We start from the raw sequence: 15941 nt of genomic DNA on the forward strand, positions 1-15941 counted from the left end.
AAGGTCTAGGAGTTGGTAATGGATAGGGAAGACTGGCATGCTGCAGTCCATGGGGTCGCAAAGAGTTGGACATGACTGAGCGAATGAACTGAACTGAACTGAACTGATAGAAACCCAGCTACAGTTACAAAAGGCATGAAGTCTTCTAACATTGACCCTGATTGGCGCACAGGAACGTATATCAACTGAAGTTGTTTGAACAGGTGCTTCTCTCGATTAAATGATAAACTCAATAAATTCAGTCCTATAAAAGAAAGAGATGAATCCCTTTTGTGTTAGAAATTAACTGTTTCAATTGAAGTTATATCATTTCATCAATTTTTATTACCACATACACATGAGGAACTGGGGCCTGAAAAGACATAAACACTTTTTAAATTGCTTATGTAATTATTTTATTTTTGGCGGTGCTGGGTCTTGGTTGCCGTGTGGACTTTTCTCTAGTTGTAGTGAGCAGGGGCTATTCTCTAGTTGCAGCGCAAGGGCTTCTCACTGCTATGGCTTCTGTTTGTCACGCAGCATGCGCTCTAGGGTTCACAGGCTTCGGTAGTTGTGGCACTTGGGCTCAGTACTGGCAGCCCCCGGGCTCTAGAGTGAGGCTCAATAGTTGTGGTGCATGAGTTTAGTTGCTCTGCAGCATGTGGGATCCTCCCAGACCGGGGGTCAAACCTGTCTCTCCTGCACTGGCAGGCAGACTCTTTACTACTGAGCCACGAGGGAAGCTCCATAGTTTTATCTACATCCTAAATTCAAAATCATGTTTATATCCATGTCAATACAAAATAAGGTCATTGTTAGAGCTTCCAAAGTCAGCAACAATTTCCCAAATGCAGCAGAGCAAAATTTTTAAATCTCTGTGTAACTTATTTCTGCTGCTTTTCCCATCAATTTAATATTAATGGATGCTCTTAGGTTAGCCCAAAAAAGTCCACGTTTACTCTTCTCCTTGGGCCATTCCAAGTAAGTTCTCTGTGCCATGAGAGCTCTTAGCTTGTGATAGCTGTTAGGAATGGAATACTGTGGAATGGGATCCAGCAAGATCAGGATTAAGTTATTAGATCCTTCATGGAAGAGATTGTGGTGGGCAAAGTAGAGTTCATAATGGCACCACTCGCTCTGGACGAAGTTGGGAGACAAAACAAAGATGGACTTGTAGCTTTTCTCAATGCAATTGATGATATTTTCCACGATGCTCTTGCCAGCAACAAAGTTTCTCTCATGGAGACAAATCCTTATATCTTCTTTTTCTAGGTTTGGTATTAATTCATTCTTCACCCAGGCAGAATCGTGCCCACTATATGAAATAAAAGCATGGAACTGGAGAGTTCTTTGGAGTTCCTCCGAGGGCACATTCCTGGCCCTGCGCCGGGTCTGGGTCCACTGACACACCATTCTGAGGTACCAGGGCAGATCCAGGTAGATGCAGAGGACGGTCATGGTAACGGCCAACACCAGCCCAGGGACCACGATGGTGGCAATCAGCAGAGCAGTGTTGCAAGATAGCTCAGATACATGGAAGTCCTTTAGAGGGGTTCCCTTATAGCTCTCCGGATAGTCACACTTATAAGAATCAGGCCAACCCTCTACCACTTCACTGGATACTTGGCCTACACTTTGGATAAACTCTCTCAGCTCACAGGAACATTGGAATGGATTGTTCCCTGCTTTGAGGGACCTGATCTTCTGGCAGCTCTGGAAGAAATCGGCTGATGGATTGGAAATTGAATTATAATCAATGATCAGTATAGAAAGGCTGCTAAAGATACCACATCCAGGAAGGTGGGCTAAAGAATTGGAAGCAAGATTGAGTTCTTGCAAAGTTCCTAGACCAGTGACATCTTTAGGGATGCTCCTTATTCTGTTATTGTGAAGATCAAGAACCTTGATCCGAGGAGGTAAACATCTGAAAACAGAGTCAGTAAGTATATTTGAAGACATATTTAAACTTGATAAACTTCTGGCCCAAGGGCAATTTCCTTCACTTTCATCATATATCAGGGAATTCTGGCTAACATCCAGTTGTTGTAGAGACTTCATTTCCTGGGTCATTTGAACTATATTTGCAAGTTCTTTTAACTGATTCTTTTGTAAGATAAGTGTCTTCAAATTAGCCAAGTTTGTACAGTTTTTGAAAACCATGTCTGTTAAGAGATTACTGGAAAAGTTCAAATACAAAAATGGGCTGACTTGGGATGGGCAGACCATGTGGACCATATGCGCAGCAGATACTGTGAGATGTTGGATGTTCATATTTGACAAGATTTTATAGATAGAACCTTGTGGAAGACTGAACACATCATGGACAACTTTGTGTATCGACAAGGCCTTCAGTGACGTGTCAGAATAATCAAAATCTGTAAAGCCAAGGTAACCTTGTAGTTTTACATTTGAAATGGAGAAATACTCGATGTTTGTACGCCAAACCAACTGGAGGATCGTAAAGAAGGAATTCCAAGTTATTTCAATATTGTTTAAAGTGAGATTTGATAACCTTGAGTTCTTTTGAAGTTTTGACAGAACATTTTCAAAATAAGAACACCCATTATCATCAAGCACACATTTGACATTAGACAGTTCCAGACTCACCGTGGTGCTGACTGACACGTCCAAAATAAAATGGAATTCCTTTCCTGTGGGGAAAATGATGTGCAGGCTCTGTGTGTTAAGGTCTTGAAGGCTCTCAGCGTCTTCTCTTTCCCCGTAAGTGTCTCCTAAGACCAATAAAACCTTGCTGATGCGCAAATGAGCGATCGACCGCACACTGGATTTTTGTAACTGTGTGGCACTCAACCCCAGAAATTCTAGTTGAGACATGTTGCCAAACTCTTGGCATATGGGCAGGGCATCAAATGCGTTAAATGAGAGGTCTAAGTGCTTGAGGTTCAGAGTAGGGTGGCAAGAAATCGTCTCCAAATTGTTGTGGGACAAATCCAAGTATTCCAGTTTCTGGTTGAATTGAAAAACACTCATGTCAAGATACTGGATTCTATTATGAGAAATTATCAAAATCTTCAGCTTTGATAGTGAGAGGATATCAGGCATCTGAAGCTCAGAAATATAGTTGTGTGATATATCTAAGATTGTTGTTTCCAAGGATAAGTCTTTGGGAACATAGGTGAGACCTGTTTTTGACCTGTCAATTAAAAATTCACTTTCATCAGATAATTGGGTTCTGATCTCAAGTATTAAAATAAAGATGATGGCAAAATGGAAGATGTTAGAATTTTTTTTAGTCATTTTGTAACAGTAGACATTCCTAATGGTAGTTGTGATTCTTCAGAGCATCTTGATACAGTACAGATCCTAGGGTTAAAAAAGTCAGCATTAAATGACTGTATTAAATTAAGCATGACTGACATTAAACATTTTTTTACTAGAGGCTCATTAAATGAAGGCTACATTCTTGGGAGTCACACAATCTGAAACCAGGAAAATACACATATTCATAAACAATTATACTACCTCTAATCAAATAACTTTTAATATGGATATGTCATGGACTGAATGGTGATCCTCCTCCCAAAAAAACACATGTCCACCTCCTAACCATGTCCTGATCTCCTAATTGAATATTATTTAATTTAGAAAAAGGGCATTTGTAGAAATAATTACATTAAGAGTCTTGAGAAGATCATCTTGGATTATCTAGGACTCGCCAGTCCCCAAATTTTGGGCACCAAGGATCAGTTTTGTGGAAGATAATTTTTCCTCAGATGGAGGTGGAGGATGGTTTTGATTTCAATCTCTCCTCACCTCCTGCTGTGCCTCCCACTTCGTAGTAGGTCATGGACCAGCACCAGTCCATGGCCCTGGGGTTGGGGACCCCTAATCTAGGTAGTCGCTAAATCCAATGACGATTATTCCTATAAGAGAAAAAGGGAGCATTATTTACAACAGCCAAGATATGGGGAAAAAACTAGGATCAATAGATGAATGATAAAGATGTTTTGTGTGAGTCTTTGTGTATATACATATATATTTACATAATGGACTATTAGTCATTAAAAATGAATTCTTGACATTTGCAACATGAGTAGGTCTAGAAAGTATCATGCTAAGTGAAATAAGTCAGACAAAGACAAAAACCACATAATCTCACTTATATGTGGAATCTAAAAAGCAAAACAAACAAAATGGAAACAGATTCATAGATACAGAAAATGGGTGTGTGCCAGCAGAAAGAGGGATGGGAGGTGGGAGGAACAGGTGAGGGGATTAAGAAGTACAAATCACCAGTATATAATTAATAAGTTATGGGGTTGTAATATACAGCATAAGGAACATGGTCAGTAACACTGCAATAACTTTGATAAAAGATCTTTCAGAAAATGATAAAAGATCTCTCAGAAAATCCATTCATTCAGTCATTGATTTCTTCAATCAGTATTTATGGATAACCTTCTGGTCATGTTTCAGGAACCAGCGATAAAGCAATGATCAGGATAAGGTTCTAATTTTCAAGAGCTTATTATCTAGAGGGAAGACAGAACATAAACATATAATAATTTCATATAGTGATATCTGCTATACAGAAAAATAAAGCAGGATAAATGAATCAAGAATAATGGTAGGTATATAACAATGGTTGGTGGTGGCTTTTTCAGATTGATTAGTCAGAGAGGGCCTTTCTGAGAATGTGATGTTGGAGTAGAAATCAGAATGAAGTGAATGAGTCATCTATGGGAAGATCTGGTGGGGGGAAGGCATTTCCTTCTGGCAAAGGAAAAGGCAAGTGCAAAGGTCCTGAGGTAGGATTGAGGTTGGCTTGTCTGAGGCACAGTAAGGAGGCCAATGTTAGCATGGAGTCAGGTGAGTGAGGGGAGTTCAGGCCAAGAACACAGAGCGCAGATCATTGCAAGGAGTTGGGATTCTATCCCGAGAGTGATGAGGGGGTCAGTAACCACGGAAAGGTTTTAGATAGGAGCATTTTCCTTCTCTCTCTTATTCAGAAAACTTCTCTTCATTCATTTGTTAGGGGAAACACTTAGTGAAACTATTAGCGGAAGCACACTGATTGAAACCGCCCACCCTGGCCAGGCACCATAGTAACCATTTGCATGAGTTGTTTTATGGCAGGAGATCCTGATAAGGAATACGGAACTAATAAGCCACCACCAGCCGGAAGAGTTCGGGAAAGATCGAAAGGAGACACTACCTGTCCGTCCACTTCCCAGAATCCCTCTTGCTAGCATCCACCTTGGCTGAGCGATGCGTGCGCCACCAGGAAAGACTCTGAATTAAAATAATCGGCCAAAGATCACCCGGAAACTAATCCCATCACCATAAAACCCAAGACTGCGAGCCACGCGGCAGAGCAGTTCTCCTGGGTTCCCTTACCCTCCTGCTCTCCACCCGGGTGCCCTTTCCCAATAAAATCTCTTGCTTTGTCAGCATGTGTCTCCTCGGACAATTCGTTTCCGAGTGTTAGACAAGAGCCCAGTTTCGGGCCCTGGAAGGGGTCTCCCTTCCTGCAACAAATGGCGACCACGAAGGGACATCTTCTTCGCTGAGACTGACATCCTGACCACTCGGGGTACTCAGGCGCCAGCTTGCCTGCCAATGGACCAGACCCAGCGGCCGCGACTGGGACCCTTTTGTCCCTGGTCTCCTCCTGGCGCGGACAACTGGCCAGAGTGCCCCGACCGGTAAGGAACAAGAGATTTTATTGACCTCCCTCCCCTTCCCTCTCTCTTTCCTCTCCTTAGCCCTTCCTATCCTTCCCGTTTTTCTAGTCCCCCGGTCCTGGACACAGGAATCTGGTCGAAGGGCCTCAGCCTGAGCTGTGGATTGGAGACTGATCACCTCCTCTTGGCAGAGAACTCGAATTCTGGTCTGGTTTCTGGTAGGGCCGAGTTCCAGTCCTCCCTTCTCTGGAAGCCCAGGGAAAAGTCCCATAACGCCTGGGTGTCCGCAGGTGGCAGGAGACATCTGTAAGGCCACCCCTTTTGCCCCCCTTTCCCGCCTCCTCCTCCTTCTTCTTTCAACCTGGCTTCCTTTCCTCCCTTTGAAATCTTTGAAGACATCTGAAGTTCTGTGTCTCTGTAGAAGGTTTTCTGAGAGACTGCATTCTTGTATTTAAGGGAGTGTCTGATGAGGACTGCCAGGTTTATATGTGTGTGCATTAACTCTGTTCTGTGTTGTGATTTGTGACGGCCATTTTGCTTTGTCTGGCCACCATTTAGACCTGCCGCCATTTTGTTAGAACTTGATTTTCTTTCCCTGTGCCTTGAGACCAGGGCTCTCAGGAACACTTATCTAGACCATCTCTAACTCCTGAGACTGAGAGAAAAAAGAAAAAAGCCTTTTAAAATGTTATTTAAATTTTATATTGTAATATCTAATTCATGACCAAACTTCGAAAATGAAGCTAGATCTTGCAGTGTGTCTGTCTAAATACGTCTTGGTATGTTTTTGTCTCTGGGTAATATTTTTTAGGTTAATTTATAAATGAGCTCTATTTAATTGGCTTAAAAAAGGTAAGCGCTTACAAATCAAATAATTCTAAATTAAACAATAAATTCCAGGTTCAGGTGAACTGGGAAATATTCAGTATTAAATATCTGATATTAATGTTTGTTTGTTGACCTATCTAATATAGACATGTCTTAGAGTAATTAACATCAAGAAGAAGATTAAACCTAGGTTTAATATAAGCTAAATATTATATCTGTTACAAGTTTGTCAACAAGGAAATTACCTCGAGTAAAGAAACTTCTAAAAAAAATGTAAATGAGATATGAGTTTGTATTCTTTAAGAATATCTGTCTACAATAGTCTCCCCAGATTGGCGTAACTTGAATTTCTAAGGGTTGTGCTAAACCAAGTATTGGAAGTCTATTAAATAATTAGGTCATTTCCAAATAAAATAAGATTTTGAAACATTTACTACTAAACACTGATTTTCTTTACAGAAAAACTAAAGAGATTTGGGACCATAAATGAATAATGTTTGATGCCATCCTAAAATGTTTTAAGAAAGCAAGGGTTTTAGAATTTATCACTGGTATTTATGCTCACCAATCTATAAAATGCTAATATAAAAGTTAGCTCTTGGTTGCTAAAAAAAAGCAGGAAGTATGCTTTCAGTAAAAAGTATGAAAAAGTATTAAAAAGAGTTATGCATAATCAGGACTTTCTAAAATTGGATTACAATTAGTTAGATAAGTGGATTTTGTTAAGAATGACATGGTTGTAAGAAAACTGCTTAGAGCCAATTAGGTCCAAGATGGCAGAGCTGACTTTCACTAGACCTTGAGCCTTGCTTGGTATTTACGCCCATTGTGACATATCAACAAGCTAAATGATACAGCCATCAACATTGACTAAATCTGACCAAATGTTCTAAACGCTTTTAATTGATCTTTTCGATAAAAATTCCTAAATCGAATTCTTTTAAAGTTCCTTTGACCTCTAGCTAACTTTGGGGTGCTTCAGAGGGCCCCTGAAACATCCCAAAGAGAGATATTAAACTGTGTTTATTTGGTTGGTTAAATTACATGAAAAAGATTATCAAATGAGCAAAAAAATCTGCTCATGTTATAATATATGGTAAAATTACTAATACAGATATCCTAGAAATTATATGGAGTTCTTAACATTTTGATATGTCTTGGTGTTCTAATGAGAAACCTGATGACTTCACAAAAGTTAACAAAGGACTAAATGAACCAGCGAATATGCTTATAATTTTTATGGTTTCTATCTGAAAAATTACAGGTTTAAATCTTGTGTTTTCCGGGAGTAAAGAAAACATTCCTCTCAAATTAATTATGAAAATAATTTGGTAAAATTATACGTTATGAACAAAACAATTATATTTTCTCTCTATCTGACTCCTCCAGAAATTTGAAACTCTTAAGTTTCCAGTAAGTTTATCAAATGAGCTAAAAATGTTATCTCACTAACAGGTACAAAAATCTCAAGGAATTTTTGAGAACTTAAAAAGAGAAGAGTTCACCTAGATTTGTTATTCAAAATCTGTGATAAGCCTTTGGTGTGAGTTTCCCAGCCCTGTTTTATATTAAAAGTTCAGTCTGAGATTCTATAGGTGTTTCAGCAAAATAAAAAGTCTATAATCAATTATGGTTATATAAATCATCAGACCAAAATTAGTGAGAACAGACCTATTTTGCAAACAAAATAGCCTTAATTTGGTTATATTTGATAAAAATGAGGGTAACTTTGGAAAAAAAGATATTTCAAAAAATGTTAAATCCCAGTTTGTTCATAGAGGTCTGCATGTAGTAAGACTCATTTCTTGGATAGTTCTTTGCTGTTATGTGATATTAATGCAAAATTTAATTAAATTCTTAAAGAACACCCTAAGTTTGTTTCTGAAGCTTACCTCAATAATCTATCTTTAGATAAAGATTAGATGCCTCATGACCTGCAACCAGGACTGGAAAAAGACATAATTTAAGGGACTGTCTCCAACCTGGATAGAAGGACTTTTTATCAGGTACTCTTAACTAGCTCTTGCACAATAAAACTAAAAAAAATTAACTCTTAGATTAATTCCCACTTCCAAAGGCCCCTACACTGGATTGGTCTATAGAAAAGACAGCTGACCTGATCTCACCTTAAAATGATGCTCAAACAAGAGAAACTACAGTACACCAGGATGAGACGACAACGACATCAGAGGTAGACAGCTTGTCCAAGATGCTGGACCTGATTCATATGATCATTTTTAATGTTTTCTTGACTTCTTAGACCTTTGCATATAAATCAAATGCTTTTCTATCATAGGCCTGATCCTATGCTAGTTTTAAAAATCAATCCAATTGTTGGGTTTGTGGCCAATTACCTGTATCTAGTTCTGGGTTACCTTGGTAAATTTCTCTACTACAAGACTCTAATTGGTTGGCCCTGAGAAAATTTACTTAAAAAAAAAAAAAAATTAGAGTCATATTCAGGTCACTGTGATACTACCAGACGAATCCCCTCACTGGGCCAATTAATAATGCCTACTCTGACTCTGGCCATAAATTTGAGTCTTTTTCTATTCCTCAAGCTCAATCAGAGCAACAAAAAAAGTTTTAGCAAAGGAAAAAAAAGTCTCCCACAATTATGAGATAGATTTATATAAATAACACTAAGCTATGGTAATTTAGGTTTAAAGTCTCCTCTGTGTTAAAAACAATTAAATCATACTAAGGATAATCAGTCTAGTAACACTAAAAAAACTGGGCTATGTGCCTTATAGATGGTGATGCCAATGTATAATTTCCCTGAAAGATAAAGATTCGTACAGAGTAGACTAAGTCAGACGACCTGGGATATACTGGGCTACATCTAATGAAAGCTCTTAAGTCTTACTCGTGACTTTACTAATACTGCTGGCTATGTTCTTTGTATTTCACCTGTTTTACAAAATTGCTGTTTCTTACACTGCCAAATGTGTGACTGAGGCCTCTGATAAAATAATATATAGTTCCTTATGAAATCGATGATGATGACAGTATAACTCTAGATATGAGAAAAAGCAACAAGAGGGAATGTTTTCCTGGACCAAGAGGCTAGTAAGACAGGTGGTCCAGAAAATTTTAAATACTGTTTTATGGCCTAATCCAATAACAGCACATTGAGAAGCCGGTCGACAAAATCTTTGCCAAACCTGAAAATGGACATTCTCAGCACCATGGGATAAAAAGGTCATGAAATGCCCCCTTCAAAATCGTCGTCAAGTTTGTGAGCAAAAAGGGGCTTTGCCAACTGAAGATTGACACTTGCCATCTACATCTACAGTGATTATATCATGGCCACTGCAACTGCTGACTTTCAACGGCCCTGAAAGGAGTTCAGGGTAAAGATCAGGAATGAGGTGCTCCGTGCTCTGGGAAAAACTGGCAGAACAGGCCTTCAGATAGTTAGATCTTTTCAAGAGATTTTATGAGTCCCAATTCTTGCATCTTCTCATACCTAGAGAAACACTGACATCATTAATGGTGCCATATGCTTTGGCTATTAAAAAAAAATTTTACAATTAAAAGTCAAAATAGAGTACTCAGCTATGGTTCAGACATCCTGGGAAATAACCAGGTGTTACTATGGATATAATTTCAGATTAGACATTGTATTGCTAAACACTTGAGTTTTCTGAGTCGTGTCAGGCTTAGAGGCTACCATTCTCAAAAGTGTCTGCGGGAAGCTAGTAACTTCTATCTTACTTTTTATAAAACTAGGCAACTGGCCACCTGGCTACAAGTCTGCCTGAAGTGCCAGGTCCAGACTGGATTTCAGGCCTATTCTTCTAAAAAAAAGAGATTTACTTTGTCTATTAAAACTCCAGTTATCCCTTCTCCAGCTACTACTAACTGGATATGTTACAACAAAATGGCAGACCAAGAGATTGAGATTTTAATCATACAAGACTCAGATCTAAGACTTAAAACTCAAAAATACTTCCAATTCAGTGTCTCTTCTCCAAGCTGAGGCGATCCTATGCCCCATTTTGACAAAAAGTTATCACAGTCATAGTTGCCCTGTTGCCTAAATAAAACTAAACAGGACTCTGCGGGGTGGCGACTCTGGAGTACAGATCTGCTGTACTGTAAAATATAGGCTTTATTCAGCCTCCTTGACCTTCCCTGAGTTCCAAAGAGTAGATTCAAACAATTGCCAATCAGAAAAAAAAAAAAAAAAAATATATATATATATATATATAGAAACAGAGGGAAAACAATCAAATGGTGGTACAGCCTTGAGACGGGTCCTGGTTCCTACTCAAAAAAAAAAAAAAATGCATAACAATGTCTTTTGAGTTCTTCTACAGAACTAAAGTCCCCACCCAGGTGGAAGATGGTAACTTCAGACTAAACATAAGATTCTTAAAACACAGCTCTGTTGCTTGACCACCAGCCAATCATCCCAGTGGTGCCTCCTGTTTCTGGGGACCAGTGATGACCATCCTGTTAGGTCTCCTGTTTGGCCCCTGTCTATTTTACCTCTGAGAGGCGATGACAGTTTCAAACTAAGTCACTGTTATTACAAAAATAAAAGCTGGTTTCAGATATAAAACTCCAACTTAGATCAGGTAGAGAGAAACTTCTGCTCTGCTAGGCAGGCCTACGCCCAGGCACAGCAGGAAAAAGTTACAGAAGAAAGAGACCTCCGCCCCAATTCCCAAAAAGCATCTTGAATATAAAGTCTCTCAGGGGGGAATTGTTAGGGAAAGCACACTGACTGAAACCACCCACCCTGGCCAGGCACCATAGTAACCATTTGCATGAGTTGTTTTATGGCAGGAGATCCTGATAAGGAATACGGAACTAATAAGCCACCACCAGCCGGAAGAGTTCGGAAAAGATCGAAAGGAGACACTACCTGTCCGTCCACTTCCCAGAATCCCTCTTGCTAGCATCCACCTTGGCTGAGCGATGCGTGCGCCACCAGGAAACACTCTAAATTAAAATAATTGGCCAAAGACTACCCGGAAATGAATCCCATCACCATAAAACCCAAGACTGCGAGCCACGCGGCAGAGCAGTTCTCCTGGGTTCCCTTACCCTCCTGCTCTCCACCCGGGTGCCCTTTCCCAATAAAATCTCTTGCTTTGTCAGCATGTGTCTCCTCGGACAATTCATTTCCGAGTGTTAGACAAGAGCCCAGTTTCGGGCCCTGGAAGGGGTCCCCCTTCCTGCAACAAAACCACTTGCCTTAGCCAGGCACCATGGTAACCACCTACAGGAGTTATCTTAAACAGGAAGTCCTTGGTAAGGAATGCGAAACCAAGCGGAAGATTTCAGGAAAGGTCAAAAGGAGAGAGAAGACACCAGTCCAAGTGTCCTACTCACCTCCCAGAACCCTTCTCACTGGAATCCATGATGGCCAAGTGATGCTCACACCACCAGGAGGGACCCTGAGTCAGAATGATTGGCCAGAGACAACCCGGAAACTAATTCCATCACTAATCCCATAAAACTAATCCCATTAAACCTGGGATTTTTGAGTCATGTGGCGGAGCAGTCCCCCTGGGTTCCCTTACCTTGATGCTGTCCACCCAGCCGCCCCTCCACAATAAAGTCTCTTGCTTTGTCAGCACTGGTGTCTCCATGGGCAACTCATTCCTGAGTGTTAGACAAGAGCCCACTCTTGGGCCCCAGACAGGGGTCCTCCTTTCTGCAACACATTCATTCATCAAACATGTATGTATTCCCTATGATATAGTAGGTATTGTCCTGGGTTATGTCATTACACCGGCCCACCATGATTCAGACACTATTTTGTTATCCGCATTCCTATAGCATAAGAGACCAGAGGGTCTAGTTGGTATGAACCCTAGACAGTGAACCCTCTCACCATCAGCGACCCGCTCAGTGAGGGGGCTACATGGCTATGCAGATAGTTTAAGGAACTTATTCAAAACCTCCTAGAACCACATTATATAAGCAGGCCATCAGTATCAGCAAAGAGTTAAATTCCTCTTCACATGTCCCCTCAGATCTCTCAAGGAGAGCTGAGGGACCCAAATAATTCATGTCCCAGACACAACCGTGGGTTGTAAAAGTTCCCCAAGTGAGACATGCAAATTTATCTAGTTGGGGGAATTTCGTGGACTTACCCTTTCACAGAGATGCCCAATGATGCCTTGGTGATCCTGACCTCTTCAAACATCAAAGAGGGCCATGTATGCCCCCTTCATCACTGCTCATGAAGACCCTGCAGAGGGGAGGGGACAGAGACATTACAATGTATGTGAAAAGTACAGGTGGTATTTCTATGTCACTGATTGTATTTGGCTGAAAGACCCAGAAATGTCCCAAGTCTCTCTCTCCAGCTCCCTGACAGAGCTACCCACACAAGGAGAAATTTTTCAATGAGAATAAAAATAATACTCCATTACTGCCTGGGCCAGCGCCTAATAAATCAAAAGAGAACTATCCTGTATAAGTTAAGTTGAAGCAAGAGCAGCTTGGGCTTAAGGCTCAAATGGGGTTCTTTACTTATTCCTAAACCTGAACCCACATCTAGGGATCTTTTAACCATCCAGCCAAACACCAGAGTTCAAGGAAGCAGTGGTCAGTACCATCGGGTGTGATGCCCAGAGTGGCCAGAGGGACAAGGGGCAGAGACAGGACTCCATGCACAGACATGAGTGCTTGGCACACAGCGAACCCACCACAAGCAAGAGGAAAGCGGATAGGACAGCTTGTCGTTTCCTAAACAGCAGCAACAACCAGAAAAAAACCACATTATAAAACTGAGAGAGGCAGGGACCAGGGACCTTTGGCTGCAGGGCTGTGGTGCCTGCATCTTGGCAAACATCTCCTCTAGCAACAAAAAATGAGGAAACTTCAAGGGACTAAAAACAACTGCATGCATGTGCAGTTGAGACAAATTCTGGACAGAAGACACTGAAAGATCAAAAAAGCCCAACTGCACCTCCAAAGAGCCTAGAGCAAAGTCAGGGGGTCTGGAGCAAAAGCAGGCTGTGTGTGCCCTTGCACACAATGCCAAAGGGGTCAGCAAACCATCTAAGCCACCCCTCCAGCCATGCCTCTGGACATCCCTCTAACCTCACCCCATAGAAGGGACCAGCGCACCTCCCCCTCAGGCCAGTGAACAAAGGAAGCTGCTACTGTTCTGGCTTCCTCTGCTGCAGCAGGGGCCCCAGTGAAGTCCTGCCTGAATTTCTTGTCTGGCCTCTAGTCCGTTGCCAATGATTGGGGAAGGCAGAGAGCCCTGGTCGGTATCAAACTCCCTGTCTTCAAGCATTGAATGGCTTCAGTTTTCTGCCTGGCTGAATTAGTTGACTCAAATATCTTCTATTTGCTCAACTTCCATTTTGCCTTTTCACTTGCAGTCACTATTTGAAGCATTCAGTTTATTAAATCATTTATATTTCTATAATTAAGAAGTCAAAGTGTTGCATACATGTGTTTAGTCACTTCAGTCATGTCTGACTCCTTGCAACCCCATGGACTGTAGCCCACCAGTTTCCTCTGTCCATGGAGATTCTCCAGGCAAAAGTACTGGAGTGGGTTGCCAAGCCCTTCTCCAGGGGATCTTCCCAACCCAGGGATCAAACCCAGGTCTCCTATGTTGCAGACGGATTCTTCACCACCTGAGACACCAGGTTTAGGAACTTAAAGGACATACAAATTGTATAAACTTGCTATATCAGTGAAAATCAATACTTTTGTCAAGGTCCTAATGAACAGCACAGAATCTCATCTATAGTAGCAGCTCAAAATTACTTTACTGCCAGATAAAATTATTATTTGCAAAGTTAACTAGTAATAGATTGCTGTAATTTGATAGTATAAAAATATCTCCAGGTGTGTTTCTGTCTATTTTCATGATCATGGTAGGTTTAGCCTCACCTTTTATGATTCAGTGTATCCATAAATGTGAATTGCCTTTGCCTGAAGACTTTGGAAGCATGGAGTCGAGACTTTGACTTGTCTTAATAGCTAACACTCATACAATCAATCTGGCCCATTAAGTTCAGTACCACACATATTTATTGAGAGTTTTCTTTGCACGAGGGCAAGCAGCTATAAATATTAACCATAGGCTGAAAGGATCAAAACCAGTTCAAGAGCTTTTCTGCTTTGTTTTCTATGCGGTTATGTGAACTTTTGCTTTCTGTTGTAAAGAAAAACTCACAACTCTTTGGATCCAATAGGGTGTAGCCTGGGAAACATTTTCAAAACCTGAAATTCCACTTCAATAGCTGCACACTAGGACAGCTTCAGTAGTCTGAGAAAACAGGAAAAAAATATAAATCGTGGGACTTGCCCAGAGAAAAAATTCAAATGCACCTGCCCATAAAAACAGGAGTCCCTGGGCAGCACTGCACCAGGAGTGGTTTACCTGCAGCTCATTGTCCTCAGCATGTTCATTACAGAGAGATGCACGGAGGGACTAGGATAAAAAGAGCAGTGCCTCTGAACCAGCTGCTAGCCGCTCTGTCAGAACCCGTGAGATGTTTGTGACCCAAATAGCCATCTATCAACTCAAACCTCTTGAAAGTAAATCGTGCCTGAGATGAGGTTCATTTAAAAAAAAAAAAATACACACAAACACAAAACCCTTTCTCTGACTCAGAACAAGCAACTGACAAATAAATGCTAGTTCAAGTCACAGTAAGTACATATCAGAAATAACTCACTTAGAAAATCACCCAGGACTTAATCATAGAGATGTCTGAGATTTGGGGGTCTAATAACTAGTTACACCATTTATTTTACTTTACAGAATTTAAAAAGATGTTGCTTACCAAGTTGGCCTGTTCCTCTGTCCTTTTGGCAGTCTGCAGAAAAATCAAATACTTCCTCAAACATTTTATTTCGCTGGTTTAAAGTTTGTGGGTGGACTGGGTAAGCTCTTATACGCCACCTACTGAATCCCACTGAAATTACATGACACAGTCAGTGTAAACCTATTTTCTCCTATTCATGTGTAGAAATGGTCTGTGGATTCACAGACCAGCAATAAGATAGAATCACCTCTCTGTGGCCTCCCCTTCCCTACAATCAGTTCACTAGTGTCTACATTAATGAAGTGAAGGAGACGGTATTAATAACCCACAGATGATTTATTTGCTTCAGTTCAGTCGCTCAGTCATGTCCGACTCTTTGCGACCCCATGGACTGCAGCAGACCAGGCCTCCCTGTCCATCACCAACTCCCGGAGTTTACTCAAACTCATGTCCATTGAGACAGTGATGCCTTATTTGCTGAATTCAAAATGCTTATCGTCACCATGCTGATGGACGTGGGGGTAGAGGTGTTTCACTTCTAACTCTTCAATCAGGCCACTATTAAAAGTGACTGAAGGTGGAAAGAGGCAGAGGTCAAGGTCAAAGTTTTGTTAAAATTCATAAGGAGAAAAAAATCTCTCATGGGCTTTTACAGAATGGATGCTAATCATGTCTTTTCTGATAAATTGGCTTGCAGAGAAAATCTGGTACTCAAATTTTTCAAGCTTTCTTCAAA

At 40.8% G+C, this 15941-nt stretch overlaps 1 protein-coding gene across 3 annotated transcripts; it reads right to left on the reverse strand.

The window, feature by feature from the left end:
* Positions 1 to 332: 332 nt before the first annotated feature.
* Positions 333 to 15297, reverse strand: TLR1 (toll like receptor 1). 3 transcript variants are annotated; one of them, XM_065907213.1, is made up of 4 exons: positions 15224 to 15297; positions 12563 to 12660; positions 3754 to 3863; positions 333 to 3303 (listed from the first exon to the last, which is right to left on the reverse strand). In XM_065907213.1, the coding sequence occupies exon 4, from the start codon at positions 3235 to 3237 to the stop codon at positions 847 to 849; it is 2391 nt and encodes a 796-aa protein (XP_065763285.1). In that variant the 5' UTR covers positions 3238 to 3303; positions 3754 to 3863; positions 12563 to 12660; positions 15224 to 15297; the 3' UTR covers positions 333 to 846. The 3 variants fall into 3 exon arrangements, with proteins under 3 accessions (XP_065763285.1, XP_065763286.1, XP_065763287.1); XM_065907214.1 differs by lacking the exon at positions 3754 to 3863; XM_065907215.1 differs by lacking the exons at positions 3754 to 3863; positions 12563 to 12660; positions 15224 to 15297 and adding an exon at positions 3613 to 3714.
* Between the last annotated feature and the right edge of the window lie 644 nt (positions 15298 to 15941).

The sequence above is a fragment of the Muntiacus reevesi genome, chromosome 16 (genome assembly GCF_963930625.1).
Source record: "Muntiacus reevesi chromosome 16, mMunRee1.1, whole genome shotgun sequence".
NCBI classification, from domain to species: domain Eukaryota; kingdom Metazoa; phylum Chordata; class Mammalia; order Artiodactyla; family Cervidae; genus Muntiacus; species Muntiacus reevesi.